Source organism: Mirounga leonina, unplaced genomic scaffold (assembly GCF_011800145.1).
Source record: "Mirounga leonina isolate KUSES-001 unplaced genomic scaffold, KU_Mleo_1.0 Mir_173, whole genome shotgun sequence".
NCBI lineage: Eukaryota > Metazoa > Chordata > Mammalia > Carnivora > Phocidae > Mirounga > Mirounga leonina.
In genome coordinates this window covers 76,736,712-76,752,743 of record NW_023270447.1, presented here as the reverse complement: position 1 = coordinate 76,752,743, position 16,032 = coordinate 76,736,712, and the positions used below count along the sequence as shown (strand labels likewise).

General features: G+C 46.9%; 1 protein-coding gene across 1 annotated transcript in view; it reads left to right on the top strand.

Moving 5' to 3' along the window:
- The first annotated feature begins 15,712 nt into the window (after nucleotides 1-15,712).
- Nucleotides 15,713-16,032, top strand: part of ELOA (elongin A) — a 16,576-nt gene continuing 16,256 nt past the window's right edge. Inside the window, exon 1 of the mRNA XM_035019518.1 lies at nucleotides 15,713-15,925. Within this exon, the coding sequence (XP_034875409.1) occupies nucleotides 15,773-15,925 (153 nt within the window). The 5' untranslated portion in view covers nucleotides 15,713-15,772. The remainder of the gene's footprint in view (nucleotides 15,926-16,032) is intronic.

The window sequence follows — 16,032 nt, the reverse complement described above, 5'->3', positions numbered from 1 at the left end:
ATTCATGGAGACAAAGTGGAACAGTGGTTCCCAGGAACTGAGGGGAGGGGAGGGAATGGGGAGTTATTGTTTAATGGGAGTTGAGTTTCAGTTGGGGATGGTGGAAAAGTTCTGGAAATGGCTAGAGGGGCTGGTCCCTGGACAATGAGTGTACTTAATGCCATTGAACTGGACACTTAAAAATGGTTAAAATGGTAAATGTTACGTTGTGTCTATTTTGCCACAATAAAAAAAAGTAATACATTTGGGACTCTGTCTTGAAAAAAATGAAAAGTTACAAAAATAGATTCATCTTATATTTAACCAAAAAAAAGTAACCCAGTTGGTCATCTGATAGCCATCATGGTAAGGGCCAGAGAGGGCACTCCCTGGAGCTGGAAGAGAAGATAGCAGGTAAACCTGCTCTGGTTAGTGGGGTTGGGGAAACAGAAGGGCTTCCTCAAGAGAATGGTGTTTAAACTAAGCCCTGAAAGAGTTAGCTTGGTGGAAGAGGAGTGGGTATGTGTGGAGGGCACAACCTTGCAGACAGAAGGAACAGCAAGGGAAGGCCGGGAGCAGGAAAGGCCCTTGGTGCCGTTGGGGACGCAAGGTCTGTGCGGTGGAGTACAGGAGGAGGTGGGGTGGGGAGGGCAGATTGGGTTTGCAGGGCCTTGCAAAGGATTTTAGTTTCCTCCCAGGAGCTGATGGAGTCCTCCGAAACGTATGAGCAAGGGATTTTTATTTCTAATTTGCAAGCCCATTGATTTAGTTGAGATTAAGCAGGAAGGGAAGCAAATTAATGTTATCAAGGGATTACTCTGTATCAGCTAGCTGCTTTACCTACCATTCAGCTGTCACTAAGCATTACACTTGGCACAGAGGAGGTACTCAATAATGATGCGGATGGTTGGCTGTACAGATGAGGCTTGGGGAGGTAAAGCCTTTTGACCCCTGACAGTGCTGCGTGTGGGATCCTGGGCTGTGTGCATTACAGGGTCCTTCCCTGGACCTCCTCTAGGAGCTGTGCTCTTCCCTACAGGCTGAGAAAGCCAAGTGGCCCAGAAATTGTACCAACCCAGAGCCTGTACCTCTTCCAGACCATACTGTAAGTGCCAAAACCCCACTTTTCCTTGCTCAAATAGCCTCAGCCCTCTTCCAGAGCTTCTTCCATGCATCCCTTCTCCCAAGAACACTAGTATGTGTACCCCCAGGCCCAAGGGGTGGCAAAGGGGCAGTTATTTGGGGGAGTGTGACTGGATTTGTGGCTGAAATGGCCCCACAGGTGAGCCTGAGGCCCTCGTGCAGAGCCTAGGGCAGTTTACTAGTCTCCTAGACTTACCCGCTTACATTTCTGGGGGTCAGAAGTCGGAACTGGGGCTCGGTGGGTTATCATCCAGGTGCTGCCAGTTCTCTACTCCTTCCTGGAGGCTTTACAGGAGAATCCATTTACTTGCTTTTTCCAGTGTCTAGAGGCCACCGATGTTCCTTGGCTTGTGGCCCCTTTCCTCAAAGTCAGTAATCTCATCACTCCAGCCTGCCTGTGCGTCACATCTTCCCTGACTCTGATTCTTCTGCCTCCCTCTCTCACTTGTTAGGATCCTTGTGATTGCACAGGGCCCACCCGGATAATCCAGGATCATCTCCCTATTTCAAGGTCAGGTGGTTAGCAATCTTAATTCCCCTTTGCTGTGTGAAATAACATATTCATAGTCCCTAACCCCAGCCCTGGATCAGCCAAATCAGGGATTTGGCTGTGGATATCTCGGGCAAAGGGGGTATTATTCTGCCTACCACGGGTGGGAAGAGAAGTGGCTAGGTCAGGGACTAATTTTCCTTGTGCACCATAATCCCAACAACTCCGAGAAGTCCAAATTCAAACCTAGCCTTCCAGGTCATTATGAAGGTGTATTTATTAAAGTAGGAGAATAGAATAGAAACTATATGTAATGGTTTGTTAGTTTATAATTTTTAGCTCTTTGGACATACAGTGTATGGGTCTCCTTTTGCACTCTTGCCACCAGCCCTGCATATAGTAGGGGGAGACCTAACCTAAAGTCACACGGCAAGTGTTCGAGTTAGAATATAGACTTCCACCACACAAAGAGAAGGAAGGCAACAGGTTGCTACCACTGTTTTACGCAGTTGTTTGTTTGTTTGTTTTTAAGAATTTTAAGAATTTAAGAATTTATTTATTTGAGAGAGCGAGCACGAGCAAGGGGAGGGGCAAGAAGCAGAGTCCCCGCTGAGCAGGGAGCCCAACGCGGGGCTCGATCCCAGGACCCTGGGATCATGACCTGAGCCAAAGGCAGATGCTTAACCACTGAGCCACCCAGGCACCCCTGTTTTACTCAGTTGTGATACTGTGTTTCTCTCTCTGCCTCCCTGGTGGTTACAGGGCTGCCTGTTTTTGAATCTCCCATTCAGAGCTTGGCTTTGTGAAGCTCCTGAGGCTGCAGTTCTCTAACTAGTTTCCAGGCTGCTCATACCATTTATTGCCCCATGTGAGTACCTCTTATACAGACCCAACAATTGGTACCTCCACTGGGGATCGGGAGATGGTTTAGTCACTATCCCTGTCCCCAAGGAGCTAAGAGTCTAGTGAGGGCACCAGACAACGAAATGGACAGTGACAACAGTAGTTACAGTGGCAGGTGTGATGATCATCAGGGCAGATCCAGGGCTGGGGTTAGGTCAAACCTTTTCAGAGAAAGTGGTTCTCAAGCTGAGTCTTAACTAGGCCAGGAGGCTGAGGGCTGGAATTTGGGTTGAGAGAGTGGCATGTTCATAGGCTGCAGAACGGCAAGTTTCGGGTCATGATCATAGAACAGAGTGGGGGGTAAGAGGAGGCAGAAATAAGGCTTAAAATACTAAGAGCTGGATTGACCCTGATAGACCATAGGCCTAAATGTTACTCTTTGCTTAGTCTCTGTGTCAGCAAGGTGTCTGGTATATAGCAGGTGCTTAATAAATATCTGCTGAGGGATGCCTGGGTGTCTCAGTTGGCTAAGCGGCTGCCTTCGGTTCAGGTCATGATCTCAGGGTCCTGGGATCGAGTCCCGTATCGGGCTCCTTGCTCAGCCAGGAGTCTGCTTCTCCTTCTGCCCGCAGCTCCCCATGCTTGTGCTCTCCTTTCCTCTCTGACAAATAAATAAATAAAATCTTTACTTTTACTTATTTATTTTTTAATAAATAAAATCTTTTTAAAAAAATAAATATTTGCTGAAAGATTGAGTGACATGGAGTTCCTGAAAACCATGCAGAGGAAGCTGTGCTCTATATCCCGGAGACTGGTGGTTCTCAACCCTGGCTGCACATTAGAATCACCTGGGAGAGGTTTTCAAAACTAAAAATCTGGGTGCACCCCAAACCAGTTTAGTCTGAATCTCAGCATATGGGGACTTGGTTCCTTGGGATCATCTTAAAAACTCCCTAGGTGATTCTAATGTGCAGGCAGGGCTGATAATCAGGGCTGCAGGCCACAGGAGGCCATGGAAGGGTTTTACTCCAAATCAGATTTGCATGTTAGAAATGCTCTGAATTGACAACACTACGGGAAAAGAATGGGGCTGTGTTCTAAGGTGGTGGTTGTTGAGAGTTTATTTTGGGGATCCAGGTGAGAGAGGATGAGAGCCTCAACTCAAGGAGATGGAGAAGCAAGTGGATTTAGAGAGAGTCTAGGAAGATAGTATCAGCAGGATCTGGTGACTGGGGGTGGTTGGGTAAGAATCTAGGGAGGCCCCCCTGACCTCAGGCTTGGGCCATTTAGGTGAATAATGTTAAGTGTGACTTAACATTCATTGAGTGACTGTTAAACTTTGGCTTTCCCTAATCTCCTCCCCCTTGCGTCAGGCCCTGAGGATAGCTCCAGCTACTTCCTTTTCTTCTTCACCACCATCACTACCCATTCTATCCACTCGGGGAGAGGGGATGACACTTTTTCCACAAAATCCGGCTCACAGGTAACAGTCTCTAGCTCCTCTCCTCCATGCCATCCCAAAGACACACTCTGGGCCTGTTTTCTTTCTTTCTTTCTTTTTTTTTTTAAAGATTTTTTTTTATTATTATTATTATTCATGAGAGACAGAGCGAGAGAGAAAGGCAGGGGGAGAAGCAGGCCCCCAAGGAGCAGGGAGTCTGCTTCTCCCTCTGACCCTCCTCCCTCTCATGCTCTCTGTCTCTCATTCTCTCTCTCTCAAATAAATAAATAAAATCTTTAAAAAAATTTTAAAAAAAGTAATAAATAAAAGGGTTGTAAGAATAGGGGGGCAGCAGGGAGAAGTGTTCCCCTATTGTCATCTAAGCAACACTCATGTAAGAACATTTGGGAAACACTGAAAAAAAAGTTTAATCAGTTCAGGCGCATATAAATCCAGTCGCCACAGTCGTGCTGGTGTGTTTCCTGTGCCCCTCCCCCGCTTCACTACACATAGATGATTCTGTTTTGTTCCTTTTACAGTTGTAATCATACTGGTAACACTGAACTGATTATAAAAAGGACAAGGCAGCTGTAGAGAGGTAGCTTGAGTGCGGTGCAGAGAAAGCAATGGAGAGCTATACCCAGTGGAGACAAGAGCGTGGAAAGCAGGCTCTCCTGCGTTGTTGGTGGGAATGAACTTACGTTGGTAGTGCCTTTCTGGAGGGCAACTTGACAAAATCTGCCCAAATCTTATATATGCATGACCTTTACCCCATAATTCTACTTAGAATTATCCTACAAAAATAAATGTTCAAGTGCACACAAATTTAGATGGACAGGGTGTTTTAATACATCAATTTTTAGTAAAACAAGAAGACACTGGAGACAACCTAAGTGCTTATCAGGAGCTAAGGAGGATAATAAGCTAAATAAATTACAGTGTGTCCATGGAAATGGACCGATGTTGATATGGAAAGTGCTCCGTAGTATGTTGTTACGGCAGACAGCCCTAGCAGGATGGTATGTGGTGTCCCCTTTCGGTATTAAAGGCAAACACAAAATGTCTATATCTTGAAAGGGAGGCACTGACGTGTGAACAGTGGTGATCACGAAGAGTGAACTGGTGAGATTCGGGAGGCAGGGACTTGATCCCCGGAAACTCCTGAGGCCTGCTCATGTCGCCCTGAGATTCGGGCTCTACATTAAGGCCGTGTGGCTCGGTCCCAGTTCTTCTTACTATCTAGGTGACCTTTGACAAGTCACTGCCCTTCTGTGGCTTCATTTTCTCACAAGTCAAATGAAGATCATGATTGTCCCTATCTCACAGGGTTGAAGTGAGAATTAAATGATGTAATTCATGCACAACTCTTAACGGTGCTTAAAGCCTATGAATTTGCAGAATCAGTATTAGCGTCAGATTCCTGAGTTTGCATTCCAGCTTTGCCATTCATTGAGCAAATTTCACTTCTCTGAGCCTCTGTTTCCTGCAGGGTTGTAAGAATTTGGGCTAACAGTATGTAAATATCTTCCTGAAGAAATTGCCTCTGGCTGCAGTTCCTGGCCCTGTTGCAGAGTTGGTAACCCCAGTCTCTGGATTGTGTCCCTGAGAGTGGATCCCATTAAATCTCCAATCGAGGGGGAGCATACTTCAGTGCTTTCAGAGCTGGAAGTAATTGAAGTGGGCCCAGCGGCCCCAGTGCCCGAAGCTGGGGGGCTGGTGGGGATGCGGTGAGAGGCAGGCTTCTGCAGCTACTTAGCTCTGCACATGTCCAGTGGAGACCAGCCCAAGAGCTACCAGATTTTACCATTTTTGAAGAGAAGTTGCGAAATCCCCTGATTTTTCCTCTTGGCAAAGTTCAATGTTCTAAACACTGTGAGGACAAACAAAACATGGCGGCCAGTTGTATGTAGTCCTCGAGCTTCCCATTTGCTACCTCCACTCTAGCTTTCCTATGTTTGGGTCAGCAAAATATTTACTGAGTGCCTGCTCTACCCGGGCTCCTTCAGTGCCTGCTCATGTTTACCGTCCTGTCGCCTCAGGTCTGCCAGCCTAGCGTTCCCATCAGGTACTAACTCAGCTGGGTTTGAAATGATATCTCATTGTGGCTTTAATTTGCATATCCTGGATTACTACTAAGATCGATCATCTTTTTATGTATCTGTAGATGTTTCCTCTTCCTCAATAGAATTTTTGTTTCGAGTCTTTGGATCATCCTCTAGCTGCTGATAGATTTAGGGCTTCCCTAATGGAATTTTTTTTTTTTTTTTTTAAGATTTTATTTATTTGGGCGCCTGGGTGGCTCAGTTGGTTAAGCGACTGCCTTCGGCTCAGGTCATGATCCGGAGTCCCTGAATCGAGTCCCGCATCGGGCTCCCTGCTCAGCGGGGAGTCTGCTTCTCCCTCTGACCCTCCCCCCTCTCATGTGCTCTCTCTCATTCTCTCTCTCAAATAAATAAATAAAATCTTTAAAAAAAAAAAAGATTTTATTTATTTGACAGACAGAGACACAGCGAGAGAGGGAACACAAGCAGGGAGAATGGGAGGGGGAGAAGCAGGCTTCCTGCTGAGCGGGGAGCCCATTGCGGGTCTCGATCCCAGGACCCTGGGATCATGACCTGAGCCGAAGGCAGATGGTTAACGACTGAGCCACCCAGGCGCCCCTGGAATTTTTCTTTTGAATAACATCACACCCACTAGACTGGCCTCCCTGTTTAGGTTTGGGGCTGTCTACCCATCTTAGGAGGCCCACCACCAAACACAGTGCCTGCCGCAGAGTAGGGGCTCACTAAAGAGGTGAATGAATCAAGTGCTATTTCTTTTTTCTTTTTTTAATATTTTATTTATTTATTTGTCAGAGAGAGAGTGAGAGAGCACAAGCAGGGGGAGTGGCAGGCAGAGGGAGAAGCAGGCTCCCTGCTGAGCAAGGAGCCCGATGCAGGACTCCATCCCAGGACGCTGGGATCATGACCTGAGCCAAAGGCAGCTGCTTAGCTGACTGAGCCACCCAGGCACCCTCAAGTGCTATTTCAAGAGCATGATATTTCTTTATTTATTTTGCAGTTCTTGGCACAAGTATTATTGATTTAGCTATCAACGTATTCAACAAGCCAACTCCATGCTTTGATGAGAAAACAGACTGAGAGAGACTTATCTATGTCTTGCCCCATTAAGGCCAGAAAGTAAAAAGAGGAACTGGCTGGCCCTAAGGGAACTGTAATTCTTTTAGGTGATTAGGGAAGTATCTTTCGAAAGGAGTATTGGCGCTTGAGAGAGGGCAAGATTGGATCTCGATAATCATCAGCATAGAAATTATCCTAACATGAGCCTGAGGATAATAAGCCTGAGAGGTGAGCGCTCCCTTGGGAGTTGGTGCATCACATTAATACCTGGAACTGAATGTGCCCCTTTCCCCATGACATAGAGGGCCCTCCCTCCTTCATTGCTCAGTCACAGAGTGAAGCCTCTTCGTGAAGTAGAAAGGACATTGTTTTCACAGCCAGAGACCTGGGTTCCATTGCCAGTGGTTTCTGTTAACTCACCAAGCCTCAGTTTCTTTTTCTGTAAAATTGGGACAATTATAACCTGACTCATGAGGCTATCCTTTGAATGAGAAAACAAAGCAAAACAAAACAACAACAAAAAAGAGAAAACATATAAAGCACTCACTTATGTTAATAATACTAAGTCTCCCATTTGATTTTTGCTGTTTTTGTTACCATAACTAGCATTCCCTCATACCAGGTCAGAGGGGCCTCTTATCTGGTAGGGAGGAATCTGGCACCATAGGTGACTCTGAATCAATCAGCCTGTCTTAGGCAACTCTGCTCCCCTGCGTGGTCTTCCAGCGGATTTGCTGATCAAGCCTGGTCTGTCTGTGGTGGCAGTTTCTCTGATTCTTGGTTACGCAGCAACTTCTCTAGAGAGTAAGTTCCTTGAGGGCTGCAGGGCGGTCACGCTGGTTTGAACACGGTGGTTCTGTACGGCTGGAGGTCATGCTGGTTTGAACATGGTGGTTCTGTATGGCTGGTTTTGCGCCTGTGCTCAGATGACCTGCTTTCTGTTTTCAAGGCTTTCTGTCTCACAACCTTTTCATCAGTACCCACTGGAAGTATTTGTGGATGTGTTTATCAATTTCAGGGTGTCTGGACCAAGACTGGGGCAAGGGGGAAATACACTGTGAGCACTGCTTTTTCCCTTGGCTCTCCTTCATTTACCCTCCACTCGAGCCATGCTTCCATTTCCTCCAATACTGCAGATTCTATGAGAACTCCAGTGCCTTTATACCTGCTGTTGTCTCTCGGGGAGTGTTCTTCCACTCACTTCTCCCCCCACAAATTCCTTCCTTCTCATCCTTCAAGAGCTAGATCAAAAGATCACTCTCTGAGGTCTCTGCTGGCCCTCCAGCGCAGTTAGAACTCTCTTCCCGGTCCATATTCATTCACTCCCTCACTTAGTTAGCTACGGCTAACTAAGGGTCTATTGTGTATCAGGCAGAGGCTATTGGACTCATTTAAAAAAAAGTCATTGCCCTAAAGAAGTTCACAGGCTAGGAGGAGAGACTGACGCAAACATGCAGAGAAGCTGACTGTGTTAGGGAAGCACCGACGAGGAGCACCACACCGGCCTTGGGGGACAGATGATAAGGAAGTTTCCTGAAGGTGGTGACCTAAGTCTTAAGAGTGTGTGGGTAGGGCGCCTGGGTGGCTCAGTTGGTTAAGCGACTGCCTTCGGCTCAGGTCATGATCCTGGAGTCCTTGGATCGAGTCCCGCATCGGGCTCCCTGCTCAGCAGGGGGTCTGCTTCTCCCTCTGCCCTCTTCCCTCTCGTGCTCTCTGTCTCTCATTCTCTCTCTCTCAAATAAATAAATAAAATCTTTAAAAAAAAAAAAGAGTGTGTGGGTATACAGGTGGAGGGACTGGCTCAGGCAAAGGCACAGAGGAAAGAAATAATGTGGTGTGTGCAGAACAAAGGTAAGCAGTTGGTTTTGCTAGAACATACGCAGGAGCCAGAAAATGTAGGATACTTTCTAGCACCATATGAAATTGTCATTTCTCTGGGTCAAAACAAAAATAGTCAGATATCATCAATTTCATATGGTTCAAGTTAATATGTTACCCTAAGGGTCTTGAATCTTAGTGTTTCTCAAACTTCTGTCATTCTTGAACCAACTTCATGATTTTAACCTTCCAGGAATTCCTAGCTACTAAGTATCCTGTTGATTTTTATATAAAGAGGCTCCCTTTTTTACTTAGATAAATTTATTTTAAAAGGAAACTTTATGTCAAAATGGAAAAAAATGTATCATTTGACATAAAAAGTAGCTCTGAAAACGAAACTCTTGCTAGATCCTGCTGCCTGCCATGCTCTGGCTAAAAATAGTCCCCCAGAAAGAGGTCTAAACAATTGTTAGAGAAGTTTGCCGCTGGAAAGTTTGAGAGAGAGGACATCATTTAAGAACCCAAGAAAGTTCACGGCAGGGATTTCAAGAAGATGGAATTGAGAAATATTTGGGAGTGAAAATCGCCATGTTTAATGAGATGTGGTAGAAGAGAAAAGGAGAATCAAGAATGGCCTTCAAATGCCTAGCCTGGAAGGCGGAGGGTAGATGGTGGTGCCAGCTAGATGTGGGAAACAATAATTTAGGAGGGGAGGTGGATGAGGTAAATTTTGCGCATCTTGCATTTGAGATACCCAACAAACAGCAGGGTGAGGTTTGGGAGCAGAGCTGTTGGGTGCAGACGGCCCTTGAAGCTGAGAATGTAAGCCCTCTGATAGAGGAGCTAGGGAGGCAGCCATTTGGGTGGCTGTGCTTTGCTGCAGATCCTCCCAGCCTGAGAAGAGGTCTTTGCCCTCGCCGATGGAAGAGCGTTGGAGTTTCCGGGGGGCAACAGTGTTCTTAGTCATCTCTGCCTCAAGAGCTCCTAGGAGGAAGAGGGGGAGGAGAGGAGGTTTAAGAAGATGGCAAGTTCCATCTTGAGCCTGCTGAGTCATAGGGCCACGGGGCGGGGGAGGGGGGACATCCAGGGGGAAATGCCCATCCAAACAAATTCTGAACTCCATCCAGGCACTCTGAAGTTTGAGTCATCCTATAGATTTGAGAGTCACCAGCCTATAGGGGGTGGTAGAAACCATGAGAGTGGCTGAGAACACCCAGAGTGTAGTACCAAAAAAGTAGCAGACCCAGGACTAAACCAAGAGGAACCACATCATTTAAGGGAGAGAAGTGGTGGAAAAGGAGACCATTAAGGAGACAGAGAAGGAACAGATTCAGGAGAGTGAAGTGTCGTGGAAGCCGTAGCCTGGAGTTTCCCAGAGAGGAGAAATCACTGATGTCAGATACAGCAGAGACGTCTGCCACTATGAAAACAGCTTGCAATTGGGATTTTACTGGTGACCTTAGAAAAGGTGTTTTCAGTATAGTGGTGAGAATAGAAACCAACATTCGTACTGCACTGAGGAGATGAACAAACATAGACATCAAATGTATACTATATTTTTGGGGAGGTATAACATACCTTTCTTACTTATTCACTCAATATTTATTAACCAGCTACTATGTGCCAGGCACGATTCTAGGTGGTCATGAATAAAGCAGTGAACAAAAAGTCCCTGCTTTGTGGAGCTTACATTCTAAGGGCAGAGAAAGAGAGACACTATATAGAAACATACCAGGTGGATGTAAGTTTTTTGAAGAAAAATAGTGACAGATATGTGTGTGTGTGCACATGCGCTGTTTTATATCAGGTGATTAGATAAGGTCTCTGATGGAGTGACTTTTTTTCTTTAAAGATTTAATTTATTTGGCAGAGAGAGAGAGCACAAGCAGGGGGAGCAGCAGACAGAGGGAGAGGGAGAAGCAGGCTCCCCACCAAGAATGGAGCCTGATGTGGGGCTCAATCCCAGGACCCTGGGATCATGACCTGAGCCGAAGGCAGATGCTTAACCGACTGAGCCACCCAGGTGCCCCAATCGAGTGACTTTTAAAAGGGATTGCTGAGTTTGTTTTAAAGGACAATATCAGATTAATTGTAGTCCTTAACTCTTGGTACATTGTCTACAATGTTAAAATACTTAAATTATAGGTTTTATCACTCCCCTACCTAGAATCCATGAAAGATTACAATAAAATACAAATTCCTTGCCATGGTCTCTAATCCTAATCTGCCTTCCTCATCAAATTCATCTTCTCCTTCCCGTTCCACTGCAGCCATACTCACCAAAGCTAAATTGATTGAATGCATGATTGATTGAATGAATGAAGTGTGCCAGTTGGATAGTGTCTTCTCAGGTGGCTTCTCTGGCAATGGGCATCAAGGTCAAAGAGCTTGAGCCTTGGTGCCGGACAAACATGGCTTTGACACCTGGCAGTGCTGCTTACATGTTCTATGACCTTTCGCAGGTCTAAATCCTTAGTTTTCTCATCTGTGAAATGGAGATTGCATGAGATCTATATTGTAGGAATAAGGATAAAGTTGATAGTTCATGCAAATTGTTTAGCATGATGCCTGGCATATTGCAAGTGCCAAGAATTTGGATTATTATCATCATCATTGTTATTACTTTGATCAGCCCTCCTCAGTTAACAGATAAGGAAGCAGGGCTGGCCACAGTGAGTCAGGAGGAGAGGTGACCAGCATTAGGTATTCAGACACGTGGGCAGGCCAGTGTGGGCTTTGGTGCTGAGCAGAGCCCTTTGGGGTTTGTCGTTTACTGTGTTTGAGCTCATTGCTCAACCTTTCAGAGGGTTCTCCCTCCTTAAAAAGCCTCAGGAGATTGTTGGCGGGTGGAGAGATGACATGTGTAAGAGTGACACCGAGTTGGGCCCACCCACCTAGAAGGCAAGTAGCGCTTCTTCCCGCCCCGCCCCTGAGGTGGTGCTGCCTTCTTAATCTCCACTTAACCCAGTGGGTTTTATTTATTTATAATTTAATCAATCCAGACTTAATCCAATCAGTGTATCTCTTTCTTCCTCGCCTGCCCTCCTCCCCTTTCTCTCTTTACTGTCCAGCCCTGTCAGTTCCAGGCTCACTGCCTTTGGAGTTATGTTTTTTAACAACTTCCTTCCAAGGGCATTCTCAGCAAAGACCATAACCACATTCTAAATTTCGGGGGCTGAGGGCACGGGTTCACTTACATTTTCTAAGCACCAATGTCCTCATCTGTGAAATGTATAGTGAGGATTAATTAAAGATAACATTACTGGTTGATAGCCCTCTGCCAGGTATGTTCACACACAATCTCATTTAATTTACAAGACAGTGGTGCCGGGAGGCAGATCTTTCATGCAGCTCCATCAATATTTACTGAGTGCCTACTATGTTCTAAGTACTGTTTTAGCCACAGCAATGCCTCATGGAGCTTCCACGATGGGAAGAGATTATAAAAACATGAGCCACTAAATAAGGTAATTTCAAATTGTGATAAATGCTCTAACAAAAATAAAGAGCTAAGAGGAGGCATTTAGGTTACTACCTAGATATAATTTATATAAATTCATATAGTATAAAAATATCAAAGTATAAACATGTTACTTTAAAATTTTTATGGTAGCTTCTTTTCCTGGTAAATACAGATTCTCAGTGGACTTCTCTCTGAGGCCATCACAGAATGCTGCTTGGCCCTCTTTAGACAAAGGGCCTCAGAGAGTTTCTGGGCCTGATATTCTGAAATTGTTAGTAGAGTTTAATCCACCTTCAAGGCAGTCTGTGAGAGGTGTGGATTTCGAATCTCAGACCATTCCCTGGAGCTGGCAATCTCCGCTTTCATTGCTGTATTTGAGGAAGGCAAATCCAGCCTGCGAAACCAAGAAAGATGCCATCCCTAAGTAAATAACCAACTGAGCATGTTTGAAGGATGTGAAACAAAGATGAATGTAGTCAATTCAGAAAAAATGAGCCCGTTGGGGAAGAAAACAGTGGCTACAGCTGTGCAGAACAAAACTGCCCAGATGGAGGGTTTTATATTCTCCTTTACAGCAGAACACAATATTCTCTTTACCAAAGCAATGAATTTCCCCCAATAATTGCTGCTTAAAAAAAGGGGGGAAAAACCTACTGTGTACCAGTTGCTTAACATAACATATTAATAAGCTTCACAAGAAATATATGAAGTAGGAGGAAACAATTTCAGCCGGTGTAAGTAACTTGACCAAGAGTCACTGTTAGCACTGGCAGAGTTGGGGGTTGGGGCTCAGTGACAACCTGAGCCCCAGCCCTGCATCCTTTACACCCACCATCCAACCAACCTCAGATGCTGCCTGCTTGGTAAGATAGAGGAGTGGCAGAGCCCAGACGAGGAGAGGTCCAAGCGGGAGGCCCTCCATCCACCAGCAGTCCTCCCTCAACACACGGTTCAGCCCACGGAACCTCACCTCACCATTCCATGAACGGCAGAGGCCTCCTCTGCTATGGAGGACAAGATGGTCGGTTGTTTTTTATTTTTTTTATTTGTTTTTCAGTGTTTGAAATGACTCTAGTACCAGTCAGCCTGAGATTGCTCTTTTCCAAAATTAAAATACCTTTAAGTTATTTTCATCATGGGGTGACTGGCTGGCTCAGTTGGTAGAGCATATGACTCTTGATCTTGGGATTGTAAGTTCGAGACCCACACTAAGTGTAGAGATTACTTAAAAATAATAAAGTCTTAAAAAAAAAGTTATTTTCGTTTAAAAGTAGACCATACTTGTTGTAAAAACTCAAAAGTGTGCCCACCAGAAGATTCCCATCTTTCTCCCATAGTATAGCCTTAAACTGCCTTCTGAGCAGAATAAGATGGGTCTTTTAATTCCTCTCCCAGGGGGCCCTATAGTGTAGGTAAGAGAGTTAGGGAGTCCCCCACAAGTTTTCAGATGATAATCTGGGCTGGCCTTAGTTTTCAACAAACCTTCATGGAATGTCACCTGTGTGTTAGGTGTTGCTGATCTAAGATGGACAAAATAGCCTCTGACTTTAGGGAACTCATTTTGGTGTTAAACACCCTTGTGTAAACCAAGGATTGCAGTGGTAATCCCTAGTGAACATATACAGAATACCATTTTTAGGACTGGTTAAAAACTTTCTCTTTAATCAGAATGACACATAATTTACTAATCAGGGAAGTATTCATATACTCAAGTGTAAGAGTTCTTTACTTTGCAGGTAAGTCTGACTCAGGCTGACACAGATGGGGCAGAGGAGTGGGGTGCACCCTCTCCAGTAATCCCTAGCAGCATGCATTGTTTCCTTTCAGTCTGGTTGTTGAGATCTCCCTAGGTAACATGCGCAAAATGTTCCATGTGCCCCGAGTATATGCCAGGTCGGTTAGTCAGCAATTCTGCTTCAAGAATCGGCCTATTTTCCATTACACCAATGGTCCATTTTCAAAATGGAAGGAATTTAAAATGTAAAAGCATTTGCTGTGGAGAAGAGGGAGACTTTAGGACCAGGGCCAGAATCCAAGTCTCCTCACACCCAGTTTGATGCCTTTTCTGTTACACCCCACAGTTGAGTCTTAGGGCACCAAGTGGGTGGTCATTAATCTTGTATGGACTTTTTATCCAGTGTTGATTATATCATCTGTATTGTGCTGTGCAGCAGAGATTTAAAGCTGGACAGGTTGGTCACTGCACTTGATAAACAGCCCAGTGGCAAGACAGAAGAAACAGTTGACTATCTACACGCTGAAAGGGGTCAGTTGCAGAGGGAGGGACACCAAGCTTGAGTGGTGGGAACACAGTAGGGAGGGCTTCTCAGCATAGTGAGTGAATGAAAGCTCATTTGAAGAAACTATATTTTCCCCCCTCCTTTGCCCAGAACTGGGATCTGGGCTTTCCCACACCGGTTGAGAGGGTGAGAGGTCAGGCTAACTACATTGCCAGGTTGCTGCTGGACATTGGATTAGGATCTAATCTGATCTAGTCAACTGAGATGTAATCAATGCTGATATTTTTAGTTTTCAACTGTTTCCTTGTTCTTTTATTAGTAATTATAGTATTATTTAGTGCTTCTTGGATGATGTCTTGGGCTGGTGTGATTCAGGTCCTACTGCTTCAGATGAAACAGCCTTTCATCCATTCACTCGAGAAGTGTTTATTTGGTGCCTATGTACCAGACACTATTCTGGGGGAAAGTGAGACACACAGGCTCACGTATGATATTATCTCACGTAGCTAAGCTGTTTGACTTTTGGCAAATCCCTTTCTCCCTCCGGCTCCCAATTCCTCGACCTATTCAGAGATGTGCCCTCACAGTGGACCTAAACCATTTAGATTCAAATTTCAAGTTCATCTCTTTCCTGTTGGGTGACCACACGCAGGTTAATTTGGGCTCCCCGAGCCTGTTTTCTCATCTGTAAAATGGGGATAATAGAACTCGTCCCATCGCGTTGCGCTCAGGGTGAAATAAAGACAGCCAGCCCCTGGCGCTCCGCGCGCTCAGCCCGGGTGGTCGCTGAGGTTCCCCTCGGCCGACGCTGGGTGGGCCGCTCGGCCCCAGACCCGCCGACAGGTGGGAATCTGGGCGTGGCTCCCAGCCCCCGGCCCGGGGGCGTGGCGAGGGTAGGACCGATAAAGCCAGTGCGTCCGGCGCGGCGGCCGCGTTCCGTCTTGACTGGACGGCGGGCAGGTCGGCTCGGCTCGGGCTGCGGGCGCCGAGGACCGAAGCGGAGCTGCCCGGCGGCGGCTAGCGGGGAGCCGGCGCGCCCGGACCACCCGTTCCGGCTCCTCGCGCGCGGCCGCCGAGCGGGCGCTGGGAACGCCGCACCCCCGACACCCTCCCCAACCCGGCCCTGGGGCGGGGCCTGCAGCCGGCCGCCCCCGCCCTCCCCTCGCGCCCCGCGCCCCCCCGCCGCGCCCGCCGCCGAGGCCCGGAAGGGGCCCGTCGCTTCCGTCTCCGCCGGGGATGCACGGAGGGCGGAGCTGCGGCCCGAGGACGCGACGCGAGCCCAGTTCCGGCGAGGAGGCCGCGCCAGTGACAGCGATGGCGGCGGAGTCGGCGCTCCAAGTTGTGGAGAAGCTGCAGGCGCGCCTGGCCGCGAACCCGGACCCGAAGAAGGTGAGCGAGGGCGCAGCGCGGAGAGGGACGGGCGTTGGGCGCGGCGCGGCCCGGTAACGGTCGCGGGCCCGGGCGCGGCCCCTTCCCGACCGGCCGGGGCCGCGGGG